The 12,005-nt window shown below is 46.7% G+C and overlaps 1 protein-coding gene across 1 annotated transcript in view; it reads left to right on the top strand.

Annotated features, from left to right (window-relative positions):
• LOC115544035 (AT-rich interactive domain-containing protein 1B-like) overlaps positions 1 to 12,005 on the top strand; it is a 175,473-nt gene that overhangs the window by 161,519 nt on the left and 1,949 nt on the right. The window contains 7 exon segments of the mRNA XM_030356787.1: positions 3,679 to 3,823; positions 6,629 to 6,801; positions 8,522 to 8,654; positions 9,544 to 9,666; positions 9,925 to 10,000; positions 10,466 to 11,195; positions 11,635 to 11,765. Of these exon segments, the coding sequence (XP_030212647.1) occupies positions 3,679 to 3,823; positions 6,629 to 6,801; positions 8,522 to 8,654; positions 9,544 to 9,666; positions 9,925 to 10,000; positions 10,466 to 11,195; positions 11,635 to 11,765 (1,511 nt within the window).

Here is a 12,005-nt window from a genome sequence, read left to right as displayed (position 1 = left end):
CACACACACACACACACACACACACACACACACACACACACACACACACACACACACACACACACACACACACACACACACACAGATACATGTATGCACATGTGCACGTCTCTTGTCTGCAACGCTAGAAAATAATGCATAATTTAGCTCTGATTCACCTATTCAGGGCAATCGACCATCTTTATCTTTGCCTGTCACCCCCCCTCCTCCCAGCCCACTGCTGATGATAGAACTAAACGCCATTGTTAACATATTCATGAAAGAATAGGAACTATATTAGGAGCCATAAAACACACTGGAAGACCAATGCCGGCTGAAATAGTAGGGTCGCTATTTTAAATGATTAGTATTGTGCAATTATAAAGGGCTGCCAACACTTAGAGAATGGGTTTTTAGGAAGAGAGAATCGCATCCTCAAAGGTCAACAGCCGAGAGAGAATAGCTTCTGTATCTTGGAGTGGAAAACAGCAGGAGCTATCGTACGTTGATGAGATCCTGATTATGTCACCTCCTGGACTGGAAGGCAGTGTGATAACCTCTGTCCAACGGGATATCCTCATTGGCCTACTGACCCCTGTGGTCGAGGTCACCTCCACACCTTTTAGTCAGTGTGCGTGGTCCAAAGCAGTAGAGTAATAAATCAACATCCGTTCTGTAGTCAAGCACCTGTGTTATTCTATTGTGTTGGTCACAATGTTTTTCTTTGGATATTGTTGAATAATCCTGTCGTTATTTGGGAGACATTGTTGTGTGTTACCCTACAACCGTTTTTCCCATGCAAGACATGGCTAATCTAACATTAAATTAGCCTAGTTTACGGTTTATACACGTTGATTTCACATTTTGATCTGATCTACAAGACCTGTTGGTCTTGTGTGAGTGCAAGGAGGAACAACCAAGTCTATGAATATCAGAAACCCTCTCACCAAGCACCCCCGTCCCCAGCTCATCCATATTTGAGAGGCCTATCAAAAAATGGAATTTACCGTGAAGAAAACAAGAGACTCGAGCAGAAAATACATATTTGATAGCAATGTATTGTGTGGATTTGACCGGTGTGCAGTGAATACTCCTGTGTTGCTTGACATCCAAACGTGGGTGTTCGACAACACAGTATGTCCTGTGGACAGGTCTGTTATGGCTCGCTGTACAACTCAAACACACACACACAAACATGCACACAAACACACACACACACTGACACACACAAGGAGACACTGCCCTTAGTTTCACCCACTGGCCTATATATAGGTCTACAGCCAATGATGTCACCAAAGGGGGGGGGGGGGGTTGGTTGAGGGAGGGAGGGTGGGGGGGGGGGCGGGGTTGCCTGTCGGTGAGGAGTCAGTTGATTAATGAGGCTCGGAATGTGGAGCGTAAACAAACGCGACCTCACAGTCACCCTTCATTCACAAAACTGGCAACTGCTGACTGGTGCTGGCAGAGCTTTTAATTTCTCTTTCCTTAACAGCTTGCGGATTATGTCACCTGCTCACACTCGCATGTATGGGCACAAAGACACACGCACACACAAACAAACACATACATCATTATTTAGTCCTCAGTATGCTTTTTTATCCTCTCCGTTCTTCATGTGGAGCGGGGAGCTCTCAGAACATGTGTACACACATGTTCCCCTGCCCAAGGGCAAGGCCAAGTCTGTGTGTGTGTATGTGTGCCTGTGTGTGTGTGTGTGTGTGTGTGTGTGTGTGTGTGTGTGTGTGTGTGTGTGTGTGTGTGTGTGTGTGTGTGTGTGTGTGTGTGTGTGTGTGCCTGTTTGTGTGTCTGTGTGCTTGTGGGAGCCTGTGTGTTTGTGTGTGTGTGTATGTGTGCATGTGTGAGAGAACTAGGGGCGGGGACCAAAAGGGGATATCCCCAAAAATCTGAGAATCCGAGATTTGCCCAATATACACCCTCATCGTCTCTCTTTTTCACACTATCACCTTATCTCCTCTTTACCCGCTCCCTTTCTCTAACCAGCTCCCTAAGCTCACTGCTTTATATCATCTGAGGGGATAACCGTTTCTCCCCCCGCTCTCTCTCTCTCTCTCTCTCTCTCTCTCTCTCTCTCTCTCTCTCTCTCTCTCTCTCTCTCTCTCTCTCTCTTTCTCTCCATTACTATCCTCTTTTCTCCCACCATGTAGAGAAGGGAGTTGTTGAATAATTCAGACTTAACATGAATTTTTAAAGTATCTTTATTTTCCTTTTTCCTTTTTTTCCTGGAGATATCTCACGGTGCACGGAAAGGCCAGGGATGCTCATCCAAAAGGCTGGCTTTTAACGCTAAACGCTCATTAGAATCCGCTCACTTTGCGTCTGGCGAATCCTCTGCAAAACGTTTCCTCTTTCAAAGCACCTATTCAGATATTCATCTCCTGTGTTACTTTTTCTTCATTTTCTTTTTGTCCTCCCTCCACAAGCTTCTTCCACTGTGGCTACTTGTACTTGTAAACGTGTCTCTTCTGCCATTCCTTCTTTCATTCTCTCCATCCTCCCAGTTTGAAATGTTCACACCACCGTGGAGTCACCACAACAAGACGAGCGCTCACGCCATTTGAACCCCAGTTTGACATCTCGCCGTGATACAAGTGTATCCCGGGCTTTATCCTCACACTCTCCTCATTAAACACACGCTACCTCATCTCCACCACCAATGATAAATGTGGCATTGCAGCAGCGCCTCAATGCACACAAATGAACTAATATGTACTCGACACATTGGGGAAGTGAGTTCACACTTCCCCAATAACCGGCCAACACACACGCACATCCACACCCACACACGCACACATGCACACACTCACACACATGCACACCAACGACCTGCTTATCATTCCCTGTCAACCCTTTGCTTGGATCCGGCCGCACCCAAAATGATGTATATTTATTATATATAAATGTTTTAATTCAGTTAACACGTTATCAAAAGGCTAATAATGCACCACATGCTGCTGCCTCCCTGCAGCCCATCCAGGCAGAAGCCTCCTGGTCTCCTTCGTCCTACTCCTTCCTCTCTCCTCTTATCTTCTTCCCTTCTCCTTCTCTACGCCTCCTTTTCTCTCTCTCTTTCTCGGTCTCGCTCTCTCTCTCTTGCTCTCTCTCTCTCTCTCCCTCTCCCTCTCTCTCAGGTCTCCTCTCTCTCTCTCTCTCTCTCTCTCTCTCTCTCTCTCTCTCTCTCTCTCTCTCAGGTCTCCTCTCTCTCGTCCTGTCTCTGTCTCTGGGCGTGCCGCCCGCGTAGCCTAGCCTGTTACTCTTGGCTAGCGCTATCATACGTAAGCGCTTCTGGCCTCGGGTCCACAGTTATCTCTCCAATACAGCACTCTGCCGCTGCTGCCAAGGCTAGGCATACTTAGCCACCGCTAATACACTGATCACGTCATGCGCATGGTTGTGAGCGCACACACACACACACACACACGCGCGCGCGCGCGAGTGGCTGCACACACGCACACATACCACACATGCTCCTGAAAATCCTATCTATCGAGCAACATGTAGGTACCCGACCCGCAGAGAAAGAATCCCTTCTTTCTGTTGCACTTTGCTCTAAAAATTAGGGTTGACTCGACTCTAATCCAGGCAATTATTTCCCTTGCTTTCCTTTACGTACTTTCTATCTCTGTATCGCCGTCGCCTCCAATCATCCATATCTCTCTACTATTTCTCCCCGTCTCCCAGCCCATTCGGGTGGAGGCTCTCTGCAGGGACCACAGACCCCCCAGTCCTCTGGCAGCAGCTCCACCACAGAGACAGCTGCTGAGCTGAAGCCGCCCACGCCCGCCACCACTCCGCTGGGACAGGTCACACCGCTGCCCCCTAGCAGGTAAACACACGCCGCAGTCCTTGCCCACATGCAAATGCCAAACAGAATGATTTGGTAAATGTCAAGAATCATTGTAGAGGGATGTTTTTCGATATTGGAACACTATGGGGGCTGGGATTCAGGGAGTTTTAGGGTTACAGTTCGGCCATGTTTTAAGTTAGAATTGTATTTCTAAATGAATAGGCAAGTACCATGTTTTGCAGTTCATGTATAATTCAAGTACCTCAGAATGTACTTGGAGCGATGAACACAAAAATGTGTTCAAGTAAAGTTAAAATGCTCTTCTAATGAAATACTCTAAATCAATCATATAAACCCTCCAAATCCTCTAGGAACTACATTTCTAATACCTATTTTGAAAACAGGGAATTGAGAATTGCCTAACAGATGAGGAAAAAGTTGTGTTCTTCAACAATCAAACTGTCGATTGAATAACAAAATATCATTTGATGTGAGACTGAGTGCTCATCCATGTCTTTGAGGCACCATTTACTCGCGTAAAGGTTGCATTTTCTTAATACACAAAATCCTCCTTAGCGCGGCGTTGTTGTTTATTTACAATTGAACCGTTATCCAGCCTCCCCTTCAGCCCGTCGTAACTTCATAATGATTATTGCTGGTTGGTTCTTAACTTTGCAATACACCAATTAGGGGTAAGTGTTGCTCATTATCCAACTCAGGGCACACTGATCGATCGAGTCAAAGGGAAGAGGAGTTCAGCGCAAAATTAAACGTTATGATCTTCATTTATATTCCCAATGTTAAAGCTGGTGGGAGTGATGCAGTCAACATGTTGTTTAATCTGCAACAAGAGGAGGAACTATCAACAGGTGAATTTAATTTGCGAAATAACGCTCTGATTTCAACAAACTTAACGCATGGACCTGCTGGCATAGATCTCTTCTCGCCTCTCTCATTCATCCGTGAGCCAGCCACTTTGGCAGCAGAGAGACCTGATGGTTGGTGGGAGACAGGTGTGGGGTCGGCTGCCTGCACCGCAGATCTGCCAGATGGAGCCACGATCCGAACAGTGGATTCTTCATTAGCTGTGTGGCTTGCATCCACTTCTGTCTATTCATCCACTTGTAGGCGGAAGGAGTTCTGAGTGAAAATGGATACATGGCTCTTAGTGTATATGATGGAACCTGGGGGGAAGGCATTGACTTTTTTTGAACCCGTGCCTCTTTGTTTGAATCCAAAGGGTAGACTGTTGCGTCTGTATCAACTCTGGCTACCACAGATCAGGGGGCTGTGGAGAGAAGCCACAAGATGATTGGGCAACCTGTTATGTTTACTGCAGGGTGCAGACACACTGATATTTGTGTCTCCAGGTTCCCCCCTCTCAGAGTCCAGAAGAGCCAGATAGCTCCGCTTTGGGAGCAGCCTAGTCTCACTAGTCAGCCTGATGGCAGACAACCTCAAATCTGGGGCGTAAAGGGCGTTTCACTTGCTTTTGTGTCTTCTTTGTTTTGACCGTTAATGTTGCTTGAGGCAGGGATTTGTTAGCGTTTGATTGGCGAACAAAAACACTATAGACTAGACACTGTATAAATATACTTAAAATTCCTTTCTGAAAGCCTAATCAACTCAGGCTAATTAACTTGCTTCAGTAGAATATCCCCGTAACGAACAGGAAGCAAGACATCTCTCCGCCCCTTGCAGTTTCTGGTTTCCGGCCCAGGCTCTTTGCCGTCTCCCCTCCAGAGTTCAGTTATAAAATAGCAGAATTTCTCGATCACAAAATTAGGAGCAGCATAACTTCTTGCCAACTACGTACGACCTTGTAGAATAGATAAAATACTGGAAAATCAAGTTTACAGGCTAAGTACTTTCGAGTCTTTAAAACCCAGGTCATGTTTTTCAACGCATTGGTGCCGAGAACAAGAGATTATTCCTCAAAAGGATGTTGTCTTCGAGGACCTGTTTGTATTAATCTTAGCTTGCGGTAATCATGGGAGCCCATATGCTGAGAGATCCAAGTCCAGATGTTGATGTGGACTTTGCAGCAATAGCAACAGCATCTGGACAACAATGTCCAGATGATGCAGGACAGGATACCGTCTGGTACAGCAAATGCTCCAGAGTTTTCCTGTCTCCGCAGATAGATATGGGATGGATAAGAGTTAAAGCATGTCGATGACTAACTGTTTCCATCCATGCGGAAAGATATGAAATGTTGAGAAGCAGCCTATAGCATTTAACAACATATCAGACAAAGGATTTGGTCTCTTGAGACATGCTTTGACTGCATGTGAGTGTGACATATTTGAAACATTTTAAACTTAGAATAATCTCACATTAACAAAGCAATACATGTCCAACCTGTCAATCCTGTCACTCTTTGTTCTTGTCAGTTGCAGTGCTCATAAATCATTTTATTTACTTTTTTTCATTATTCTTTTTATTTTTTTCTTACTGTCCATCAGTGCTTTTATATGCACTTTTCTGTTTCCCAGTGAAAATGCTTCCTTTCTTGTGGGAATTATATTTTAATATTTACTGGTACTGCGAATGCCTGCCACCATTCATGTGAGCTGAACGTGAACAAGGGCAAACACAATAAACTGCCATCATAGCCACAAAAATGCAAGCACTGAAAAACCATTGAAACTCCTCTACACCACTAGCAGCGCTCACCTGTGTATCATCCTGTTGGTTCTCGGAGGGTTTCGATGTCAACACTGCAAACGTCACCTTTCCCACCATCTCCCCCTCTCTCTCTTTTCTCCTCTCTCTCTCTGTCGGCCTCCCTCCATCCTCTTTTTCCCTGTTTCTTTATTTTTGTCTCTTTTCATTTTTTCTCAGGACGAGCGTGAACGTGCAGGACCCGTTCTCGGACGTGAGCGACCCGGCGGCGATGCACAAGCGCGGGCCGTCGCTGCCGCCTAGCGCCACGTACCAGCCGGGCCTGGGCATGCCCGACATGATGATGCGAATGCAGTACGAAGCCAAGGACCCCTTCGCCGGCATGCGCAAGAGTAAGTGGCACTTCCTGTCCACACTGAACTCAAAGCCTCCAGCCCCCTCACTGCCATCCCACATCCCCCCCCCCGTCCCACTACTGTTACTTCTGTTTTGGAGATCTCTGGCCCGAAGGAATGAATGACGGTGGAGACATGTGAGTAAAACAGGGTCTCTGTGGTCGCCTTGGGCGTATAATCGATACGAGGAAATGCAATTGGAAACATTTCCACAGTTCTATTTAGTTGTTTTTACATTTCGCTCTCGATAATGATCTCTAATGGTTCTTTATTTTTTGGTGAAAAGAAAAAAGAAAGTGCCTTCTAAATATTGAAGCGCCAGACAAGGACCTTTCGGATAAGTGGTCGTCTGTGAATGAAGTAAAGACTGCATCTCCCATTAGTTAATTGTGCCTTTCTGTAAAAAGCCACTTCAAATGAGCATTTATTTTAAAATAAATATTTGAAATATAGTCATAAAAAAACAAAGTGATTTTGTCTCATTAATTGTAGATATTAAATTCTTGCATTTCCACTCTGCGTTCTGTAAATTGCTTCATCAGAGTTTGCTGGGAATCCAGCCCTTTGGCAAGCATATTGAACGTTCAAAGTCATTATATAGAAATCGTCTTGCTAATGGACTCATTTCCTCGTGTTGACTGAATAGATGTGCAAAAAATGACAAATATAAAAACATAGTGACAAAATTCTAATTCCTGTCCATATTTATCCTGAGGCAATATAGGCCCGTTATAATCTTTTTAAGATGTCTTTATTTGATGTGAAATTATCTCAAGTGGTTATCGCTATTTCTTTGGATTGAAATGAAGCGCTTGACACTGTTTTCCTCAACTCCTTTATTCTTTCTCACCTCGACCAGAATCTTCACGAGCCTAGCTTCTTGTCGTAGAAGATTCACCTGCGGCCATTGTTCCTAGCGGTGGTGTGATTGACATGTCTAATCACGTTGTCATCTCAAATCAGAACAGATGTGCATGTTTTATTAAACATTTAATTTAATTTTCACGCCCGACCTTAATCTGAAAAGCCAGCAGACTCTTTCATCTTCTTGTTGCATAGACATTGTCTCATCCTCACCTTTATATATTCTTTTCATCATATTCTTTCCTCAAACTTTCATCTTCTGTAACCCTGCTGAGTAGCACCTGTTTCAACCAAACTACCGCGGTTTACTTTTGAGAACAGACAGCAGAACCGCAGCGCTCACGAGAAATAAACAGACTGGAGTGTGAATGAGTAGTAATGTGGCGGACGCTGGCTGCATGACAACAGTGGCCTCAGAACAATAGGCAGGAGCTTTATCAATAGCAATTATTTAAAGAAGACCACTGCCCCCTGGTGGTCATAATAATTGCAACACTTAAATTCTCATCAAATTCAAACTGAGCTACAATCGCCATGATTCCCCAATGTTTATCAATTATCCACATTGGCAAATGTATATATATTAGTCTTATGTATCAATATTTTTATCTATATATATCTTGCTAATTTACTTTGTTATATGAGGCTATTTAACATTTAAAGGTTTCAGAGACAGAAAAATGCTTTTGAGACAGTGCCTTGGTATACAAAGCATAATCCCTATACTGTCTAGAGGCAGGAGCAAGGATGTGGAAGCCAGTGGATCAGCTGTCTCCAGGGTAGAACAACCAATGTATCTACCATCACAGTGTGCCATGATGCTTACTCTGCGGATCCCACCTGTGTCTTCTAGTGGCGGGAGCTGACCCCTACATACCAAGCCAGATGTCCAGCGGGGGCATGCAGGACATGTACGGGCGCCCCCCCTCCGCCATGGGCATGGGCCAGCGCTCCCAGTACCCCTACGCACAGGGCTATGACAGAAGGTAGGTTCAAGTCCCACTCGTCCCAGACCCTCTTGGGATGTACAAAGTCCAATCAGGATTTCTTCAGCTGTTTGTGATCAGCTGCTGCTGACAATGGTTGCTCTGGACAATCTGTCAATGAATCCATTATTTACTGACAGCAGATATTGAAGTGATTATTTTGATTGATGGATGTTTTTTAGTGATTCGTCAGCAAAATACCGAGCTTGTGCTAGCTGTAGCTTTAGACTTTACCCACAAACTCAGTATAAAGATAACTCTCTTTTATTGGCTGCTCATCGGGCAAAAGATAGAGCAAATTAATCGGACACCACTTTGGTAATTTATTATTTGCCATTAAGCTATGTGATATCACACTGATTAATCCGCAATGAACACGATCGTTAGTTGCCGCCCTATAACCAACACATACTTTCACGTTTGACTCATGTAGGCCTGCTCCTTCAAGCTCAGATAGCTCAAAGCTGAGGACTAAAACGGGCGAAAACAGTCAGTTTATTTTCTGCGTAGCCAGCCGCCTTGCAGCAGTTGATGCCTCGCCTTCCCCATGTAGATTAGAATAGAGCTTGATTAGCCCCAAGGGCAAACTCGCTACGCACATGCACGCACGGGGTCTTGCAAAAACAATAAAGGGTCATCAAAACCAAAAATCCATCAAAAACAGTTAACATACAAAACACAAAACAGACGCTACAAAAACCTATTAGTGACACGCAAAAGATAAACACCAACACTGTGCATAAATGACACCAAATCACACAGTCCATGTCACGCTCTGATTGGCCATTCCTAATACCCGGTGTCCAGCCTGCGAGTGCTGGTGAGAAGGAAAGTTCTGGCTGTCCCCTAAAGAGGAACTGTGTATGTGTGTGTGATTGATTTGATCCAGACCCGACCATGTGATGGGCATGGACGGGGGAATGGGCCCTCCAGGGGGTCAGAACAACATGGTGGGCCCGGCCAACAACGATGGCAGCATCTACTCCCCCAACAGATACCCTTCACAGCAGAGGTTTGTGTGTGTGTGTGTGTGTGTGTGTGTGTGTGTGTGTTCGTGTGTGTGTGTGTGCATGTGTGCATGCGTGCATGCGTGCATGCGTGGGCATGTGCGTACACGTGTGTGTACGCAGGTGCGGGAATAAACTGTGTGCTTAAAGGTGTTCTTTTGAAAACAAAGACAGATGTCATTAAAAGAAGGAATATTGTGTTTCCTGCTCAACATTGGTTGAATACATTTTGAATTTGGATGATTTTGTGCTCCCCCTCTCAGGCATGACGGCTATGGGCAGCAGTACCCGGGCATGCCCTATGGAATACACCCCTCTGGCATGTACCCACAGCAGCAGGTGAGAGACCCCAGCATGTTCGTGTGAGAGGTCAATTCCTTGTAATGTGATTTGAAAAACCCTATGATTGTAATGTCTCTCGATTATGCACTTAAAGATGCCATTAAAGGCCAAATTGGCTTTGGCTTAGTTCTCTAATTTCCACAGTCATATTTATTCATCTATTCCACCAAGTACGCCAAGATATTGGAAAGTAATTTTGGTTAACAGCTATTACATCCAAATTAAATTAACATTCTTAATAATGTCGGGACATGACGTCAACATTAGGATGAGGTCGTTCACACTGGCAGGCTCACCATTGAACATTTCCAACACATTATGTTGAATCAGTGTTACACGTCCTCCTCACTTTATCCCTTTCTCTTGGAACCGTTTCGTGTTATGCAAGCGAAATACATTTTGAACGCCAGTTGGGATTACGTCTCTCACAGTGTGATTAATGTGTCATCCTGGGCCCAGCAGGGCTACAAGCGGCCCATGGAGGGCATGTACGGCCCCCCCAGCAAGAGGCACGAGGGGGACATGTACGCCATGCAGTACGCCAACCAGCAGCCCGACATCTACAACCACTACGCCGGCGGCTACTCGGGCCCCGAGCGCAGGCCCATCCAGGGCCAGTACCCCTACCCCTACCCCCGCGACCGCATGGGCCCCTCGGGGCCCGGGCCCCACGGCATGATGAGCGGGGGCCCCCCCGCCGGCAACCACCCCGCCGACGGCCCCAACATGTGGCCCTCCAGGACGGACATGGGCTACCCGTACGGCAGCCGGCACGCGGGCGCGTCCCCCCAGATGACGGCCTACGGCGCCGTGGGGCGGGACGACCCGGAGCAGTGGCACCGGCAGTCCGCCTACATGCCGTCGTCGGGCCACATGCAGCAGCTCTCCTCGCGCCAGCCCCCCTCGCCGTACCCCAACTCCTCCTCCATGGCCAACCACCTGCCCAGGGCCCCCAGCCCGGGGGCCTTCCAGCGGTCCCTGGAGGCGCGGCTGTCGCCCAGCAAGGCGCCCTTCATGTCCGGCATGAAGATGCACAAGATGGGGATGGCGATGGGGCCCGGCATGCAGGGCGCGGGGCCCCTGGGGCAGTTCCCGCCCAACCTGCGGAGGGACCTCAACTACCCGCTGGGGTCGGTGGAGGCCACCATGCCGGTGCTGAAGCCCCGACGCAACGCCACGTCCAAAGACACCGGTGAGCCGGCGGCGCGACCCGCAGAGCCTTGGTTTCACTGTTCAGCGTTGTAGACAGGGCTGGAGCTACACTGACATAACGGCTCACCTTGTCACATTAGCCCTTAATTAGCTGGTCATTTCTAGAAATGGTCCGCAATAGCCCCAATTATTTGCACAATATCCATAATTACGACAATTACTTTACCCAATTAGTGTCCTGCATTACAGCGCTGATTACATTCTTATTCTCATCTCTCTCTCTCTTTCTCTCTCTCTCTCTCTCTCTCTCTCTCTCTCTCTCTCTCTCTCTCTCTCTCTCGCTCTCTATCTTTCTCTCTCCCCCTCTCTCCCCCTCTCTCTCTCTCTCTCTCTCTCTCTCTCTCTCTCTCTCTCTCTCTCTCTCTTTCTCTCTCTCTCTCTCTCTGCCTCTCCCTCTCCCTCTCTCTCTCTCTCCTCAGGGACCCCTGAAGCCTGGCGCGTGATGATGTCGCTGAAGTCGGGTCTGCTGGCGGAGAGCACGTGGGCTCTGGACACGGTCAACATCCTGCTGTTTGACGACTCCACCGTGGCCTCCTTCAATCTGGCCCAGGTAGGCAGCGGGGGCTTCTTCCATCAACACCTTTGACAGATTTGTATTGCCTTGAGAACAGGGTTGACAACGACCTGTTACATTTTATGTTGTTAGAGTTCTAGTGCTGAGCATAACCGGTTGTAAATTCTATTTTGATACATGAAATTGGGTGTTATTACATAGAAATAACCTATGCATAATATAATGCCAATAACAATTTGTGTATAGTTATTATATATTGTGATAAATAGATTAGTC

The sequence above is a fragment of the Gadus morhua genome, chromosome 5, assembly GCF_902167405.1.
Source record: "Gadus morhua chromosome 5, gadMor3.0, whole genome shotgun sequence".
Taxonomy (NCBI): domain Eukaryota; kingdom Metazoa; phylum Chordata; class Actinopteri; order Gadiformes; family Gadidae; genus Gadus; species Gadus morhua.
The sequence above is the reverse complement of the archived record's forward strand: the minus strand, read 5'-3'. Positions and strand labels throughout refer to the sequence as shown.